The 20,456-nt window shown below is 40.2% G+C and overlaps 1 protein-coding gene across 1 annotated transcript in view; it reads left to right on the top strand.

Moving 5' to 3' along the window:
- PPM1L (protein phosphatase, Mg2+/Mn2+ dependent 1L) overlaps positions 1 to 19,450 on the top strand; it is a 234,849-nt gene extending 215,399 nt beyond the window's left edge. The window contains exons 3-4 of the mRNA XM_016149166.2: positions 7,922 to 8,083; positions 11,219 to 19,450. Coding sequence (XP_016004652.1) covers positions 7,922 to 8,083; positions 11,219 to 11,565 — 509 coding nt within the window. The 3' untranslated portion in view covers positions 11,566 to 19,450. The remainder of the gene's footprint in view (positions 1 to 7,921; positions 8,084 to 11,218) is intronic.
- The last annotated feature ends 1,006 nt before the right edge of the window (positions 19,451 to 20,456 follow it).

Raw genomic sequence — 20,456 nt, forward strand, 5'->3', positions numbered from 1 at the left:
CCTCAAGGCTGAGAGCAACAGTCTGGAAACACTGGGTGAGTTCTGCCTGTCAGCAGCCCTGCGAGGTTGGGCTAATCCCTTAATCAGTTTTGTTATCTGAAAAATGGAGATAATAGTACTTCATTGGCCTTTAGGATTAAAGAAATTACATATGCCTATGACTGAGCATAGAGCCGGACACGTAGTGAATGGTCAGTATACGGCAGTTCTCATAACTTGGCCTATTTATGTCTCTGCACACACAGATCTCTTTCCAATCACTTTGCACTCAAGGCTCTCATAGCAAAAAATAAGTCAGACTCATTACTACAAGATTTATTACAGTGGCGCTATTGATTTATGGTATGAATCATTAATTAGTTAGTATTAATTCAGTAGCCTCCTGTGGTTAGACTAATGTGTCAGGTGATTCTCAGTACAGCCCACATATTAATTTAATTCTGAAGAGGGCCTGCCTCCCAGAGAATTTAGAGCAGGAGGTGGGTGCAATGGCTCAGGCAATAGGTGAGAGAAAAGGCAAAAAGAAGGAAAGATTAGAGCTTACTCTTTAGTTTTTCGGACAACAGATCGTTCCTAACAAGTCTGTTTCTGCCAGGGCATTAATTATTACAAGAAAGACTGGTGAACAAACTCTAAGCAGGTCTAACTTTGGCAGACTTACAGATTACGCCGATAGTGGTTGGGGGCCAGGTGTCTTATCTCCAAGCCGCCTGGCTTGTTATCTGTGTTTCAGGGCTCATCTCAGTGTTGACTGTGGGAGGTGGGGGCCAGAAGCCTCTGCTGACAGCGATCTTATCATTCTGGTGATATGTCCTTTAATGACTGCTCTCACCTGCTCTTTTTCCAATATGTTACACACCAGTGTAGTTTCTGTTAGTTACCTGATGTCATCTAGGCCCTGAAATTATGTTATTGAACCAACAACATTCATTGTCGAACCTTTACAAGACAAACTTGTTATATTTCTCCTCATCCTATAAATGTGTTGAGTTTCCTATGCTGTGTATAATGAATGGCCATTAGATTATTGTAACACCTTCCCTGAAATCCATTCTCTCTCTCTCTCTCTCTCTCTCTCTCTCTCTCTCTCTCTCTCTCTCTCTCTCTCTCTCTCTCTCGCCTGCTGTCACAGAGGGCAGTCACTATTAGCATGAGCAGTATGGCACTGTACTGAGAATATCCACGTGAATTATAAGCAGATAAGGGGAACTCTCGAAAATAAGAAATCTCCTGACTCTAAATTTTAAATTATATCTGTGTGCATACAGAAAGAGGGGGTGGGGAGTGCAAAGGATGGAAGGTAATGGGTTTTGAGTGGCACCCAGGTCAAGGTGTTCTGCTCTGAGTACAAATTGTAGATGCTGCTGCTCAGAGATGAGGTGAGGCTGTACAGGGGAAGCCTAAACACGCTGAGGCTCACTTGTTTGTCACCAAGTCATCGATGAATAGTCACTGTTAGTCAAATCTGAATTTGAACTCTCAAAAGTGTCACTGCTGTTCCTCCAGGCCTTTTTTCTACCTGTACCATCCTACTCTCTGTACCGATTGTCAGTTCCGTTTTTTGTTTTATATTTTGTATATTCTGCTTTATGTAGTGGGTATGCGCCTGAAATGCTGTGAATAAATCGTGATTTTAAATAACATTAAATACATTTGAATACTGAAAGGTATAAAGAAAAAAGCAAAATGGTCTAAAATCCTATCACCTAGATAACTCTGTTAATAGTTTTCTAAATAAGTGTGTGTACCGACATGGTTATAATATATATATTTACATAATACACAGGTATAAACTGTACAAATATTATAATTAATACAACTTATACTTCATAGAAATTGAAAAGCATCACCAGCTCAATCCTTAGCCCCTCCCCTGTACTAGGAGTCTGTATAGTGTATAAAGTACTATTATCATAAGAATACAACACTTTCTAATAAAAATAGTTTTAAAAAAGAAAAACGAATACAGCAATGAACAAGGCACCATCCTGGCCCTGAAAGAGGCTGTTAGTCTAATGGGTCAAAGAATTATTTGATCTACAGTTGCCTTTTGTTCGGCTTGCACTGTTTTTTAAAATAAAAGTTGCCAACATTTGAAAATCAGGGGAGTTCATGTAAAATGGCTTCCCCTGAAAAATCTGAAGAACTATTCGCAGTGGGCCTGCATTCCCACATGAGAACCGTGTTCATTGCTGGGGACCTGCTGGCCCCTTAGCATGTGCTCTCCAGTTTGCCACAAGCCCCACCACTTCCTCTTGTCTAACACTGAAACCTGATGCCTGTTGTCACTTTCAGAGTAGAAATTATTTTCAGAAACTTTTATTTCTGTCAAAAGTGGGGTGGGGGGAGGGCGGGAGCAGGTAAAGCTGCTCCAAGAGGGCCAGATTTTCCTTCTGCTTGGCTTAGTCCCCTGAAGACTCTGGAGTTCATAGTGCTGTTTCAGGACCAGCAAAATATCCAGACCGAAAAGAGTCTAGAGGTCAACTAATCTGAGCCGCTTGTTTTGAGTCCAGTGAAGTTGAGATGCCTCTGTTTGATCATTATTGAAATGTTTAACATACCAGCTTTGTGTGAGTTAATACAGAGTCACAATTATGTTAAAGGAAATTCATGTCACACCAAACAAATTTTTTTCCTGATTTACAAACTTTTCTGTGATGTGCACCAATGTATACTGCAAATGGAGTTGAGTGGATGGGGACAATTCAAAATGCAGAAATGCAGAAACTGGTTAAAGAAATTATTCTCCTGGGGGTAGAGGGAGACCAGGACTTGCTAATTATAAGGTGTGGCCTAGTGGAGCCGGTCAGGCCAGGTGTGTGACCCAGGCAGTTTGTTACCCTGAGACCTAGTTTCCCCGTCTGTAAAATGGGGATATGCCTGTCTCATAAAGCAGCATAAATTAAGTTACATAAAATAAATAAAATGTTTAACATTATAGTAAAATGCCTAAGCAGTAGAGTCTATCATTGTTATTGTTACTGGAGAAATGATTCTGGATTCCTGGGTTTTTTTAAGTCATTTAGTCATTTAATACGTATGCATTGAGCGATGTAACCATGGATAAGACACTTGAAGTCTCTGAGTTCAATTTTTCCTCATCTGCTCAAAGGAAAGAATAATGCCTGCCCCTCCCCCACACTATGGTGTTAGGAACTCAATTACATGTATGTTTGTGAGCTACCAGTGGCATTTATAGTACTGAACAAATTATTATTACTCCTTTGTTATTATTTAAACTGAGTTTTAATAAAGTATTTATAACTAGGTTTTCAACAGATGCCTGAGATACCCCAAGTTACTTAACCTTCATTGGGATTTACGTTTTTCTCAAGCTCAACTCATCACATGAATTAAGGGCCTAATATTTTCCAAACAGATTATTTAGCTAAATCCAGAATAGATCTTCTTGTTTGCCTCCCAGAAACTAAATCAGAGGAGAGAATGCTAGTTAAGAAGAATAGACTGATGAATAATTTGCATCTGTGTGTCTTCCCTAAGGAAAACAAGAATTAATAGGACAACACGAAAACAGGCCTGTTTAGCTGAAGTACAATTTGAGGTCAGAAGCAGACACAGATTGCTCGTTTAATGACCACTGTGATTCACCTTTATGGCTTCACAAAGAGCCACAGCTTTGGAATCTGTGGCAGGATTGGGAGCCCTCTCCATGTTTCATTTGTATTAGGCCAGGAGGCTGGACTGGAGGCAGGAACTCTGGACAGGCCTGAGTGAAAGTTCTCTCCACTTCCTGGCACTGTGCCTGTGAGCATGTGTTATACAGGCACAGGAAGGTCATCAGTTTCGATCAATGTGTAGAATGTCTTTGCTGTAGCTGTGTATCTCCCCACTGTGGTATCCGGAGAATGGTGTATAGTGTGGTATTGAATTGGGCTGACATGCTCAGGGCAAGATAGCAGGAGCTTAGCGTAATGTCAGATCAAGACCAAAGAGACGGTGTTTGGTTATTTATTCATTCATCTATTAATTCATTCATTCAGCTAACATTGAGTACCTGTGATGTGCTAGACTTCGGTGTTAGGGAAAACAAGCCGACAATATCCCTACCCTTGTGAAGTTTGGTTGTACAAGAGAAGATTGACATTAAATACATTGTTTAAATAAATAAATAAGAGAGTTAGATAGTTGTGTGCTGTGAGGGCAGTACAAACAATAAAGAGAAGACAAGATTCCCCCAGTCAGAGAAGACCTCTCTGAAGATGTCACGCTTGACTTAAGACATCACCATAAGCATTAGTCAGGCAGTGTCAAGGACAAAGGAAAACAGCGAGTACGAAGGTCCACAGACAACAAAAGACTTGGCATGTTTTGGCAACAGAAGGTAGGCCTTGAGCAAGAAAGAGAATGGGGGCCAGACTGCACAGGACCTGGCCACCATTGTTCTTTGCCTGGACTGCTGAAGTAGTCCCGTGGCTGAAATGACAGTGACTTGGACTGGAGTCAACACAATGAGAACAAGATAACTGGAAGGGCTTAAGATGTATTTTAGAAGTAAGGGTGACAGAACTTATTGATGGATTGAAAATCAGGAATGAGGAAAAGAGAAAAACCAAAGATGGCTTCAAGCTTGAGTACCTGGGTGGATTGTGGTGCCGTTTCCTGAGGCCCGAAAGCTACATAACTTGCCAGAGGTCACTCACTCATCAAGGACATCGAAGTCTAATCTATGTGAATTTACTTATTTTAGTTTTTTTTCTTTTTAAATCTGTGAAGTGAGGTTATTAGATTAAATTTTTAAGATATCTTCTGGATTTTCAATTAAGTTCTCATCTAAGTTAAATAATTCATATAGAGAAATATCCTGAGGTTCAGAATGAAGTAATACTGTTAGAACCCTGGTATTTTTGATAAATAGTACTACAGTGGAGTAAGTCTTTTATTTCAAAACTAGTTGCCAGAATCTTAAGAGTTTTTTCTCATGCATATGAAAGAAAAAGTGATTTTGTTTTTTCTCTTAGGCAAAGTGTATTCCTGGAGTTTCTCAACAACAAGGTAGTTTGTTCTGTGAAGTAAGATTAGATTATTAACTGTCTCTTATAATCCCAAGCTAAGACTACAAAGCACAAACAATAAATTGCTTACAGTAAAGCATCCTGGTTTGTTGTCTTAACATGCTTGGGCCTCCAGCCAGGATGCAGGCAGGTTTCTATAGAAGGAAGTGGTGACATTTCAGTGATCCCAAACACTGTCTCTAACTCTAATTCCACTGTCTGGGGATCACGCATTTTGACCACATCTAAGATTCTGCTGTTAACATAGGCAGTCCCACTTTCTCAAAGTGGTACATTCCTGAAATCCAAGTTACAGGGTAGATCTCATGTACCCATAAAAACAATAGGATTGTATTATTGACAAATGATGGCAAGCCATGAATCTTAAGTATATCCAACACATGAGTAAAGCAAAATAGCCATACTCTAAATCTCTCATCAGTAAGTCCCTTGTTGGACTTTAAGCCTCTGAATTAGTTAGGCTACTACAAGGAACAAAACATCCAATTGAAAGAGGGCTTAATCAGTAAAGACGTTTTCTGTCTCACAGAACAATAATAGGGTGATTCCAGGATGATTTAGCAGTTTTGTGATATCTCAGGGATGCAAGCTCTTTAGCCCTCTGCTCCCTCTTTCTTGGCACAATGTCTTGACCCTGAATCATAGCCCCTCATAGTTGTAAGATGACTGCCACAGTTCTGGGAAGCACATGAGCCAACATTAGGCCAAAGAAGCACGTCATTTTTCGCATTGTGTCTCTTTTAGTGGGAAGGAAGGCCTTTCTCAAAAGCCCCTAGAAGATATCCTCTGAAGTCCTTGTCTGTGGAGCGCCCAGTTCCCCCCATCTAGACCCCAGAACATTAAGCCTTTCGCCCTCTTCCTTATTTCCTTTATTCTCTATAATCGATCTATTCTGGTTGTATTCCTGTGTTTACTACATTAATTCAGATCCTCATTAACTCTACCTATTCTCCTTGCTTTCAATTTATCTTCTATAATGCCATTGAAATTATTTTTAAAATGGATCTTATCATGTCATTATCCTGCTTAAAACCTTTCGGTAGTTCTTAATGACATATACAATTAAATTTTAATTTTTTCCTAACTATAAGAAAGAGCTCTCCCCTCTTTAAAAAAAAAAAAAAAAAAAAAAAAAAATCCAAATGGTAGCCCGATACAGCTATCAACAGGTAGAGAGCTGCTGTGGCTGAAATGTGGTTAGGGAAGCTCATCCACGTGGATCCCTCTGCTTCCCTCACATGGAGACCCCAAAGCCTTTTCCAGGATCCTCTGTAGTGCAGCAAATGGAAACACCTATAAGCAGTTGGTATGGAACTCAAGAGTGTCAACTAAGCTGACAGCAGAGACTTCGGTAGTAGTTGAAGCAAAAGCCAGGAACATGCTCTTTCAAAGAGTGTAGAGTTGAGAAGGGAAGAGAGCCTTAGAGATAGCCAGCCCCAAGAGTTATATTGATATAGTACCCCGAGGCCGTGTAATAGTCAGTGACATAATGTTTCTGTTTCGCTTTTCAAACTCTACGAGCCTGTCTTATAGGAGAATTTATGCTCTGATTGTGTTAGACAATTTAACCCAATCAGATGCTTGAGGACAAAGTGAGGCTAGTTGAAGGCCAAAATGCAGCTAATATCAAAAACTGAGAATAATGATTTGTAATTTTATGAATTGTTCTTTTGTTACATTTTTACCCTTACAGTTTTTTTTTCAGGTAAAAGATTTGTGATTTGCTTCGATAATCTCTAAGATGAATCTTTTTCTTTCACAAAGCTTTTTGCTTCAGAATTCCCAAGTTAACCAACATTTCCCATGCTTCCATTTCTGATAAGGGTCAAACAGGTTTAAGAATGGAATTTCAAATAGAACGATCAGAACTAAATATGCTAATTATCCTCCCTGCTCTTGATATCAACCTGTATTTATTCTGTATGTCTATTTAAGAATTCAGCCTTTTTTGTTGTTCTGTGAAGACTAAAGAGCTATTTAGTTTGTATTCTGTTATGGAGCAAGACCTAAGGGTCGTGTATTTCAGCAGGCTTTGCATACACTGTCAGGAGGGAGGGAGGAGAAAAGGTAGGAGCTGGACAGAAGGCACCAGGCAGGTAAGGAGGGCATCCTCCAACTAGATTAGACTGTCCCACTCTATTCGCTTTCATCCACTCTCATTCCAAGACTGGTTTGAGTAAAACTTGTCCTTTTGTGTCTCGTGTGGGCTTCAGCAAGCAGGTCTTCGGTGTTGCTTCCCTTTGACTCTAACCACCCCCACCCCTACCTCCTATCTCTTGAGGTCTTGTTTCTGTCATTACAGTAGGTGTTTCTGCTTCCACCCTTATAGTCTGCCCGCATCACGCCCTGGAGCTGACTTGTTTCTGACCACCAGTCTTTGCTGTCAGACTGTATAGGCGGCTCCCTCAAGGCTCCGGATGGATCCCGGATGCTCTGTGGGATCTGGCTGCTGACATCTGTCATTTACCGGCTGTTCCAGGCCTTCCAGCTGAGGAGCCCTCTCTATCCCCATCCTCCACACTTTCAACTGGGACTTCACAGAAACTGGCGCCAATGAAAAGCAGAAAATATGTATCAATTGTCTGATGCTTCAAACTGATTTTGATTCTCTTCTAATCCTTTTAAATGTGATATGTGTTTAAATTAAGTGTAACACAGACAAAAAATGTTATCCTAGCCTATTTCAATGACACTCTAATATGGTTAAGAAAATTGAGTGTCAGATTTGGTGTGTTGTTGAAATGAATAGACCTTCCCAGAGTGGCTGGAGTCAGATTCTCACCCAGCAGGAGCAGTTTTAATGACTGAAGAATCCAGTAACCACAGGAAGCAGCCTGACCTCCAAGCATTGCTGACCTCCTACATTGCCTCTCCCTTCTGTTTTTCAGGAACCACCTGTTTGATTGCTCTACTATCAGATAAAGACCTCACTGTGGCCAATGTGGGTGACTCACGTGGGGTCCTATGTGACAAGGACGGGAACGCCATTCCTTTGTCTCACGATCACAAGCCTTACCAACTGAAGGAAAGAAAGAGGATAAAGAGAGCCGGTGAGCTTGTGAACGCCTCCGAACATGCACGAGGGGGCTAGCCTGGGACCTAAGATGCTCAGTTACCAGTGATGAGTAAATTAGCTTAGAGGCTGCTGCAGAGGTAGCTGAGACAGGGCTTTGGATATCTCCTAACAAATAAATGGTACAAATTTGCCCTTCTTCATGGCCAAAGATTCCAAAAGAGCTGAAAAAGCCCTTTACTAGTTTTAAAGCTAATGAGATCTTTGGGCCCCTACCTGCCATACCCCACATTCCTCCAGCCAAACTGCTCGCCATTCCCCAGATGATACCTCTGTGCCTTCGGAAGTGCCATCTCTACTGTCTAGTGGGTGACAATTACTTATCCTATAAAACGTAGTTTAAGAGTGTCCTTTTGGAAGCCTTCCCTGTCACACTGTGCCATAGGCTCCCCCAGTCTGGGTTAGGTACCCGTTCAGTCCTTCTCCAGTATTCTGTGTGGACCTCTTGGGTCACCTTTCACAATGCATGCTCATACCAAGCTCTCTTACCTGTCTTACCTTCTCACCTGAACTCTTTGAGGCAGAAACTTAGTCTGTTCATTTCTATACTCCCAGTACCCAGTGCAGTGCCTGATATAAGTAAATAATTTGGGGGGGGAGGGGAGGTCCTTTTTTTCTTTTTTTCATTTTTCAACAACTAGGGGCTGGGAATATATACTTACATTCTGGAATTGGGATAGAGGTAGAGAATGTAGTAGACAGACATTAAGAAATAAAATAAGTGAAAATTTAGTCCATTATAAGATGATGACTGCTATGGAAAGACATAACGCAGGTAAGGGGCATGGGGCGTGTTGGGCGTGGTCATTGTAGGCCTCACTAAGGTGACACTAGCACAAAGCCTTGAAAAAATATTATTAATTGGTAGTTACATTTTTATAATTTGATTTGGAGGGATTCTTTTCTACCTGCAGAAAGGGAGAATCCTTCCCTCCCCTCTGTCGACTCTGCGTAATATGCCAGGCGGCTGGCCCAGCTGCCAGGGGGCGGCGTTCATGTGCCCCGGGCCTCTGACCGGGACAGGCCCCTGCTATCTGGGGGTAGTCTGCAGACTGACTCTCAATCCCTACAGGTGGTCAGCTCTGCCCGGAACCTAATCAACATTTGAGTTTTCTCAGTTGGAAATTGTACTGTTGAGTCAAAAAATGCTGAATTTTATTACACCTTCCTGCTTCAGTGACTGATTGAGGCACAGAATAATTTTTAATGAAAGCTTTGGTCAGGTTTTCTGTTAATGAGATGGAACAAACAATGTTACAGGAGCATCTATCAAGCTTTAATGAACTGCAGGCCGTATGAGTGAAATATTCTGGCTTCCTTATTTACGAAGACACCATCTCCCCATGAATCCGCTTTGAACCTGAACTTAAGATATAGTTAGCCTGCTCTTGTGTAAGCAGGCAAGGATGTGTATACAATACACCTGGAAATGTCATCTTAGCATCCAGTGCTCTGTTCTGAAATGTCACATTTTATCCTCCCTCTTCTTTCATGCCATACCCACCACCTGCACCCTGCAGTGATTTTTTTATAGAAGCAAATTTGGACACTGTCTCACAGGAGCTTAATCTAACCTGCTATGTCCAGGAGGTATTCTATAGCAAGGCTTAAAGGACGATGATTGGTTTTATTATCTTGATGTGCGTTTTCTCTTACCTCAGGCTTCCTTTCAGGACATCTATCCCTGTTCCTGCTTTGCACGGCAATTCACTGGAACCAGTCTGGGCCAAATACATGTTGGTCTTTCTATAGCCATTCCTGGTGCTGTTTCCAACAACAACAGTACTATCGGCTGCCATCTATCATGTGCTCACTCTGTGCTGGGAGTCAGGCCTAGTGATTTACACACACTGTCTCTTTCCCTGCCTTATGAGACCAATTTATAACATTATCTTCATTTTACAACCAAGAAAGTGGAGTCTCCAAGAGGCTTATGTGCCCAAGGACACATAGCTAGCAAATGGTGAGACCGGAATTGAGACCCAGGATTGTCTGACTCCAGAGCCCATGCTCTTTCCCATGAGACCACCCGTCCTGGAATGTTCTCGTACATCCCTGCCCGTAGAAGTCTTACCCATCATTTACAGCCCAGCTTTAATGCTCACTCCTCCCTGATCATCGCAGCCTCCATCTGCCTACAGCATTTAGCAGGGACTCGTCTCTCCCTGAAAGAATCATGCTTTGTGTTTGTAGCTGTTAATATACATGGCTTTCCCTTCCTGCCAGCTGGTCTACTTCTTTAGAGAAAAGTCTGGATCTTGTGTAACTTTATAGCCTGCAAATCACTTTGCATAAAGAACCTATTTAATAACTATCTGTCAAACAATATGTGAAAGAACAAAGTCCTAACTACCTTAAAGAAAAATAATAATAGATAATATTGAGTGCATGTTATATTTGGGTACTGTGTCAAGTGGTTTATATGGAATAACTCTTTTATTTCTCACAAGTCAATGGAATAGGTATTCTTAATGTCCCCATTCTGCAGCCAAAGAAACTGAGGATCAGAGAGTTTCTCATCCAAAGTTACACTTAGCTAGAAGCAATAGAGCCAGACATCAAATCCAAGAAGTCTGATCCGAGATCCCAGGCCTTGAAACACTGTGCTTAAATACAGAGTTCTTTAATCCCAATCCTGCTTGGGGTGCTGTTTTGAGCTCTACATAGGCACACTCAAGGGCAGCCTCAAGTTAAATGATGGATCCCAGGGGTTGTTTCTGGTAGACGTTCACCTGCCTTTCGGCACTCCTTTGCTGCTCTCCTTGAATCCCCACCCTCGTGCTCCCTACTGTCTGTCAATCACTGAGCTGTCAGGTGGTAAGTTAAAACAGATGCCCTCGTCCATACGTATCTCCTACCCTCAATATTATTATTGATATTTTCTTGAATTGCTTTAAAATCCAAGCATGAGGGCATGAGGATCTACTGATAGAGTGTCAAACCCCAAGCCATGGACCAGGACTGTCGTTCCTTCCTGGCAGTGCCAGGGCAGGGTGAGGGAAACGCATACAATATGTCACATGCACTAGGTCAGCCTTTCGTACACATGCCCGACTGTACCAGGTGTGTGAGATATCAGCTGGTCAGGCTAATGGGCTCATTCTTTTTCCAGGTGGTTTCATCAGTTTCAATGGTTCCTGGAGGGTCCAGGGAATCCTGGCCATGTCTCGATCCCTGGGGGATTATCCACTAAAGAATCTCAACGTCGTCATCCCAGATCCAGATATCCTGACCTTTGACCTGGACAAGCTCCAGCCTGAATTCATGATCTTGGCTTCGGATGGCCTCTGGGATGCTTTCAGCAATGAAGAGGCCGTTCGATTCATCAAGGAGCGCTTGGATGAACCTCACTTTGGAGCCAAGAGCATAGTTTTACAGTCATTTTACAGAGGCTGCCCTGACAATATCACAGTCATGGTGGTGAAGTTCAGGAATAGCAGCAAAACAGAAGAGCAGTGAACCCTTCGGGGTCTCAGCTGCCTTAGACTAGAGGACTTTCTACCCACTGGTCTCTTTTAATGTAGTGAAAAGTACGGACGTTACAGTTAGGATCATCCATCCCAGACATGGGACTCCCCCTCCCTGGCAGTCTTAGGTCTGTATTCAGTGATGATGAACAGAGGGTGCTCCTGGCCGATGAAGTGAGAGGCTGGAAAATGGTTTCTTCGTGTTTCCCAACGCTTTCATCCGATGTTCAAAATATATAAATATATAGTTGTAGATTCACATGTATGAAGTGAATGGCATATGTGCCATATAGTCTCCCTTTTAAGATTCTTTTCAAGATCACTTACAGGGCCCTTCAGGCATAAGACTTGGTGTCCTCTCTTCTGAGCAATGAGCAGGACAGGCCGCCCAAAGCTCCAGGAGACGGGCCACAGCGTTGCCTGTGAGTCAGGGCTCATGAGGCAGTGGCCTTTGCTGAGGACAGAGGTGTCCTGAGAATGTTTTGTCCTTTTGCGCCCAAGTTTTCTACTCAGCAGCAGCCCAGAAACGGATTTGGAATGGTTTATTATTCCACGGCTGCTCTTGGAGATGAGGGAAGTGGGAACGATGAGAGCCGCCCACGCAGCAGAAATAACCTTTTTTCCTCGCTCCTTTCATTAGTTAAACAGACTTTGTGTACCACCTGGCCAGTCTTTGTGCGCTGATCCTAATTGTGCATGACCTTTACCTTTTGCTTCCACCTTACCTTATGTAATAGGCAGCTGTGAAAGTTCACCATGATTTTTCGCTTTATGTTACCAAAAAAACCTGTTAAGGGAAGTGAAAAAGGCAAATCACAATGCCATAATCCTTTTCATCTTTAAGGGTAGATAGAGGAAAATAATGGCTGAGTAAGTCACCGTGCCCCTTGGGAAGTTTGCATTGGGAGAGAAAGCTCAAGAGCTTACCATCCTGAATTGAGCTCCGGCTGCCAGTTTTTGTGAGTTTTTTTCTCCTCTCCTCGTGGCTCTTTCAAGTATCTTTCAAGAAGTGTTCTGAGAGCCAGTAACCTAGAACTGCGTGTGTGTTTCTTGAAACCCCCAGTACGGAGTTCCCAGCCGCATTTTGGAATTTGGTGGTGAACGACCGGGATGTGCTTCCCATGATGGTGAGAAAGCTGCAGCCTTTAACATTCCGCTGCAGATCCCCATCCACAGCGGGTAGCTTCCCCCAGGCAAACCATGCAATGGCCACAAAGCTGGTTGGGAATTCAAGTTCAAACCTGCATTGTTAAGCAGCCAGAGTTATTTGGGCCCCGGCTGGGGCTTGCTGCTCTCCTTTCCTGTCACCAGAGTCACACTTCCAATGTCAGTATTTTGTAAGTTCATTGACAGAAAGTGCCAGGTCATCCTGTTTGCCTGACCGAGGTGGCTCAAACAGCCAAACAAGAATTCTCGTTGTGTTCTCGCCCCTCTGTGGCTGAAATGCCAGGGCATCCACCAGGTTATGTTCTTTCTGAGTGGGCGCTTGTAGTTACAGCTTCTGGAAAGCCCCATTCACTGGCCACCTCCTCCCTTGCCTTTCTTCAGCTGCGGAGCTTGGAGCTTTCCGGAAACAGCTCCAGGAGAGAACTGAGGAGGATAAAAAGATTCCCCTGTGGCTACCGAGGACTGCAGTCTGCTCCCACTTCTGTAAGCACTTACCTTTCCTTGACTGCAATGAGAATTAATAATGGTGTCCCAAGGATTTGCTTACTTTGGTCAACTGTACCATAGAATTTCTAACATTAGATTTAGAACCTTGGTTATTTATTTATATTTAGCCATTGAATGTTGTAGTACAAAATATCTAGCACCATTTTAGATTGAGGTATTTACCTATTGAGAGACACCGAACATTTGGATGTGAGTATTAGGGGTGGGATTTGGGAGGGGGATGTGGGAAACATTCTGTTTGTGGTCAGTGATGGGATGCTCGGGCCAGGTGGCCTGAGTTTGCCTGGAGATTTAGGATATTCTAACTCTTGACAGTTACCAAAGCCCGCAATCTAACCGAAGTTAAGGAATAAGCAAATTCAGCATTTTATGGTACGCGGTCAGTTTTTCTTTTTTTCTTTTTAACTTAACCCCAAAATTCATAATAATAAGGAAAAGACATTTTTAAATTCCATGATCATTGTTTTTGTCTAAAATGAAAGGTAGGTAATGTTTTGCCGAAGATGAAAAAAGAACAGCTGCTAAGTTAGTCAATTAGTGTTTATTTGCCCTGCAGAAGCGTAGGTGGCGCTGGGTGCCGCAGTTCATGACTTCCCCTCTGCTGAGGTTCACGAGGCATCTTCTGAGTTTTGCTTTGTAGAATTAATTCATTTCTGACTTTAACCAAGTAGTTTGTGTATTTTCTACTCCCCTTCTGCCTCTTTTCCTCCCACTTCGGCTTGTAGATTTTTAAAAAGATAGATGTTCTAGGCAAAATAGTAGCAGTTTGAGTAATATTTGTGCCTAAAATCAGAATACGTTGCTCCGTCCCATGTCCTGGAGCTTTCTCTCCAGACCAACCCTCCCCCAGCTGTCGGGGTCTCCAGACATCCTAGGTGCCCTGTGGCTCATGGCTGCTCTCATTTTCTGAGGACAAGGAAGGTTGAATCTAGACATTAGGGAAATTGATTTCAGAAGTTTGCATGTGAAGCTTCCCTAAACAGCACTGCCAAAGCTTTGAAATTGCCACCCAAGGCTGCCCAGATTTCCTAGCCCGAGTTCTCATTGCCAATAGCCCCCATGGTGCCAAATTTGGAATGGTTTTACAGTCTTTTAGAAATAAATCTGGGAATGAATGATCATGTACTTATGAGCCCCTCGCAAGATGCCAAGCCTAGGAGCTTGTTAATGTGTGGTTCTGCTGTTCCACTGGCACTTTGTACCCTTAAAATGGGTGGAGGTTTGAGTTGAGGATAGAAGGGCAGGAATTTTTTTTTTTAATTCATTGTATTTGCAATTCTCAAATCAAAGGAATAAACGATATTTACATAGAAAATTCTAAAGCTAGTTCCCAAGACTTGCATTTATTTTATGTGACCAGTTAGTCCGAGGCACTTAATTCTGAAGTTGCTGTTTTAATACACATATGTACACATTACTGGTAACATTCTATTGGCTACATTCTATTCCTGCCTTTGATAGAAGGTATTGGCCTCTTGAATCTTGTCTGTCTAATAAGAGTATTACAGAGAGTGTTTTTTAGAGTGAAGGAACATATGTGATCTAGATCATTTAAAACAGACCTTATTTCATAAACCTTTAATGATTTCAACCCTCATACATTTTGTGCAAACAGGATCACATGAGAGTGATGACATCACCGTTTCAATCCTATCCGCAGTCATTCTAGGAAATTGATTACACTATTGAATCGGATCACTGAGATATCTGGCAATACATGAGGGATTCACAAAGGTATTGATCACTCCTTTCTGTGACAGGTATACCTTGACTTCCGATTTTTTCCCCAAGTTGTTGCCTGATCAGACTCTCTTGCAATTGTGTCAATGCAGAAGGTTTAGAAAGGGCAACATGTCACTGTACATTTGAAAGTATAGGAATATGAACTCTGGATAAAGTGTTATTTTCCCAATTGCAGAAAAATATTTCCTCCGTTTGACCTGTCATTAGACCGATATTCCCTTAATATTCCCCCCAAATTGCCTTAGTTCATCACACCAGCATTCCTGACCCAGAAATGGCATGACTGTCAGATACCACGTTGACTCCTATTTAACTGCCTCTAGGTGAAATCGTCGATATTGAAACTTTTGAGCCAGTTAGCTGCACAGGAGTAATAGAATTGCAGTGTTCCTCAAAGCGTGTCCCACCAAACACAGGTTCCAAAGACACTCTTCCAGATACAGGGTTGCAGGGTCAAACGGCAAAGTTTCTAATTTATAATGCTTTGTAGGGGAGAAGAAACATGCCACAGATGTAATTTCAGTTAGCTCAGTGTTTTCCCGTTTAATTTGATTACAGAAACTATTTTGAGTAACAGCTAGTAACATTCCAAGGAGCACATGCTCCACAGGACCCACTGGAAAATTCTGGTAAAAGGAAATATTACTGTTTTCTCATTCATTATAACTCTGTAATAGCAGTACAATTTGCAATTTAGAAGCACTAATCCATTCAAGTAAGAGGCTGATCCATTAATAAAAGCAGTGTTAAGTAGTATCATTTAATCTGATCATCAGCAACCTCAGATTAATAGCAGAAGCCCAACAAGCCTATTTGAAGCTCTAACCATTGCCCTTCCCTTCTTTTATGTAAATATTAAGTATGAGCCATGCCGTACCTAGGGATTTCTCAAGTTCATTCCAAGAACTTTCAGTTGCTTTTTGAAATTATCTTTGCCTTCAGGATTAAATCAAAATATTTTTATTTTTCATCACTATGTCAGAGCAAAAACAAAATATATTAAAAATAATCAAAAGTGGAGAAAAAGTTATATTTGATTTTAATTCATTTAAAACTTTTTAACTAGATTTTTTAAATTATGTATCTATTGTATAATAATGCAAATGTAAACTTAACATATTCAATGAAATAATTTGAAATCAGTCATTTCAAATTTTTCTAAAATATTTTTCCCACGTTGTCTTGCTTTTCACATTTTATATACAGATTTAAGTTTGGCAAGTTATCTCTTGCCTAAAATGTCAGACTTGATTATAGATCCATAATTGTCAATCTCAACCTGGGCAATGAGTTCGGGAAACTGCGAGATAATTCCAAAATAACGGATGAGACAAATGTAGCTGAAAACATGGTACAAAGTGAATTTAGGGTAAAGTGATTAAAATTACTTCCAATATTTAGGAATACACCTGCCCTCTGGGCGTTATTCAAAATAGTAAAAAACCAAAAGTAAAATCACTTAGACTAAGTGGCAGATTACAAAGGGCAAGTGACAGTTGACACTATAATGCTTCCATTATTTAGATATGCACTTCGAAATATGCTTTATAATATGTAGTTTTTTTGCTAATTCTTAATGTTTATGCTTTGTCCATTTCATTTTGTTTGTTTTACTACTGTTAAGCTGCAAACTGTTAAACCAAGGGTTGATTATGACAATTTTTATGTGTTTAATAATAACCACACCATCATTTATACAATCACTTTAATAAATCCAAGTTAAGGACTTTGAAGAGAGCACTTAGTAACTGATCATTTTGACAAATCATCATAAGGAATGTCACAATTCAAAACTACCAAAAAGCAAGCAAGCAGCAAAGATGTGGGTTATATTTAGAGATGTAATTCCACTTATTCAGGAAATCCTATAATCTGGCATTATTTAACCACAAAATCCCCTCTGACATTTGACAAATTCAAATTAATCTCAAAAATCTCCAGGGACTAGATTCCGGAACTCTGAGAAAAGCAGCTTACTGTGAAGGCTCTGGTGGTGGATTGTGGTGGGGGCAGGTAGGGGCAGGACAAGCTGCCTGGGTCACTGACTGCCTCTGTAGGAGACGGACCTTGTGTCAGCCACATTCCTCACCTTCTGTCATGAAGATATTCAGGGTTAAATGTGATATGCATTATCTCAACATATTTCTAGATTAATTTAGACAATACATGATTTAAAATGTGCTCCTGTGGAAGCAAAGGTAGAGGTAATAGTCAAGGACTTGGGGAGAAAACCTTTAGCATACCTAGACATTGAAAATGTAAAAGGTAGGTTACCTAAAATTTGGATTATCAGATTTTTACCATGCATAGGTTGTATTTAATAGTGATTTTTGACATAGTACATAGATCAGTAGAAGGCAGTTCTCACTTTTAACCTATTCAAATGCAAGTTTTCCCATTTGGAGGAATGCCCCTGTGTGAACTGTGTTCATACACATAATTCTTATATGTCAAATGGACAAGGTGTATTTCCTTTTAATATAACATCATTGCGTTTATCACAGATTGACCTACCTTGTGAACAGATTGAATTGGGAGAGTCAATGTTTTTGCTATAAGTAAATCTGCTTATATATTTTATTTTCTTTATTAATTTTTTTTTTCTGAGCACCTACCATGTGCCAAGAAGAGATAGTCTAATTGAGTGTACCTAGTAGTGAGCACTCAGGCACCATCCCTGCCTTCTTGGAACTTAGATCACAGATATTGTAACACTCAGTATTGGATGAATAGGGGGAAATTGGCATCTTTCATGATTTTCTCCTACAGGCTTAGATTTGTGAGGACAGGCAGAATTGGAGTAATTCTTTCCTACATATCATAAGGAGTGAATGGTAAAAGATTAGGAATATCTTGCCTACATTCAAGCAAATTGCATCAAATAATTACTCTGTGTTAGGTCACCTAAGTTTCCCAAGGAGGGAGTCAGGATGTGAAACAGGAAGCCGTGGGGACCAAGGCAGGGATCTGGCTGTCCCAGTGGAAGGCCACCACTGGAAGCCTCTGCCCAAGCTGGACAGCAGCTCTGCAAGGGTTCAGCAGTACATGATCAAAACGAGGGAGTCTCTCCTTCCAGGATCCTTCTGGAAGAATGACAGAATTACAGAAAAGAAAGGTGAACAACAAGAACATCTCTCCATGGCCTGTTTTTATTTTTGTCCCCAAAAGGCTGTTTATTATCAGTGTTCCTGAGTATATAAATTAGTGAATTTGTTATATAGAAAAGTAACATTTTGAGGATACAATTATTTCTTGATTTTAAATATGATCAGAAGATTAAATGCCAAATTTTGTTGTAAATCATAAATTTGGTACCCATAGTTACTTTAGACATTCCAGAACCTAGGCATGAGATTTAAGTTTTATATTTTAAATAAGAATAGCAACATCTATTTTCTGCATGGCAAAGCAAAACTAAATTCCAGACTTTTATTTTTAACACAAAAGTCATCACTTTTCTAAATTCTTTGCCTAGTCATTTTCCCCTAAACATCTTTCTTTTTATGCCAATTAATTCTTTATCCAGTAATACTTATTATATACCAAATTACATTAGATCCCTATTAAATTAAAAGAATAATGAATGAAAATAGATTGGGAATATCTCATTGTGATCAGAAATAGAGTTTTTTATTGTTGTTTTGTTTTTAAGCATGAAAACATATAAGGAAATTCAAATTAAGTCAAGACAATTTCTGACTTGACAAGATTAAAACCATAGGTGGAGCCAATTATTAAGGAAGGAAAGGAGAAAAGGGTTGGAGAGAGTAAGAAAGAAGAAAAGAAAAAACGCACATAACTGAGTAATGTTTTTCATGAAAGGTATATCTCAAAAGTTCTGATCTCTTTCTCTGCTGAATTCTGAAAAAATAACTTTGTATAAGCTTACACTATATCTATTTCAATATCATGGAAGTTATTCCATCAGCATTTTCTTTCTATTTCAAAAATCATTAGAGGTTGTTTGTTTATAAAAAGATACCACAATCCATAACTTATTAGACAATGCTTTCTTTTAGGAGTGTTTAAATTATATTTAATAGTTAAATCACAAGTCAAAATGACTACGCAAATCAGTCAGGCTTTCTGGTAAGTTAGTCTGAAAACTTTCTGTGATAAGTACAACAGAACCTTGGCAAAACTTCATTACTCTTCATTCTCTTCAGAAGTTTTTATACCTACTATTCTATATTTGTCTCTAAGAGACATTTGAAACAAAGTTAAAACGTCGATTTGGTGTAGAGCTCAGAGTATGTGACAGTGCACGGTCACTCAAGATGCATGGTGTGTCATTCAGATCCTTTCGATGTGTACTAGGTGTAGATTTAGACTTGTAGAGACTAAGGTGTTCATGCAATCACTGATTCTGTGTTGTTGTATACAAAATGAACAGCTAAAATTTCACCCTTAATGAGAAGATTAAAGCAAAAATAAACCCATTAAAGTTATTGGACTTTATACATGGGACTTCTGCAATTTTTTTTTTAAATATGTTTAATTCATTTTCCATTCTAATGTCTGCTCTGAACTTTTATAATTTCTTAATGGTTTTGAGTTAGAGTAGCTGTTGAGTTTGGAATACACATAGAAGGCAAAGAAGTAACTCATGGGCAGAGGATAAGACCAAAGCAGAACAGAAGCAAGAGACAGAAGATGTGGAGACTTGGGTGCTTTCATTTGGAACAGGAATAAGCCTGACAGTGGTCCAAAACAAGGTAATTTAAAAAACATATATAAATCTATGCAACAAAAGTTATTTCCTGTTAATAAAACTTTTATCCATCTTAATACTTCATTAACCAAGTTTATATTATATAACCAGTATCAGGTGATAAGGGTTAGATTAGCTATACATACATGTAAACTCCAGCAACATAGCACAAGACACCTCTGAGAAAGACACTCAGAAGAGAATATCGGTCTGCAAAGATTTTCACAAGATACAGGAAGGAACACTGGAATTTGAAGACCATGAAATACACACACACGCGACATGCACATGCACACGTGAAATACTATTTATTAGGTATTCTAAAGATGAAATGCTCAGACATCAACAGCTCCAGAACAGTAAAAGTCACTAGATTGCTAAATTTGGAGTTGGGTGTAACAAAGCTAAAAATGTGACCTTGGATTATGTTTTTTTTCACTAAAAATAATATTTATAGCCAGAGTAGAAAATGCAGCCCACAAATTCTGGTCTTCTACTCCCATACTGGGTAGAAGATTTTTAACATAAAAACGAAGGATGTGATTAGAAATTTTAGGATGGATATTTGTTATCTGAATTAGAGTAAGAATTAGATTTCTAATACCAGACACAGATCCAAAGAAATAGTAATCAAAGGCCACAAACACCCCACTTTCACTTTTAATGATGGGTTATATTCTCTCTCTCTCATTTTGTCTCTCTTTCCCTCCTGTTTTATTTTAGAAATATAATAGTGACACTATACCTGTATTTTT

Source organism: Rousettus aegyptiacus, unplaced genomic scaffold (assembly GCF_014176215.1).
Source record: "Rousettus aegyptiacus isolate mRouAeg1 unplaced genomic scaffold, mRouAeg1.p scaffold_m13_p_4, whole genome shotgun sequence".
Lineage (NCBI taxonomy): Eukaryota > Metazoa > Chordata > Mammalia > Chiroptera > Pteropodidae > Rousettus > Rousettus aegyptiacus.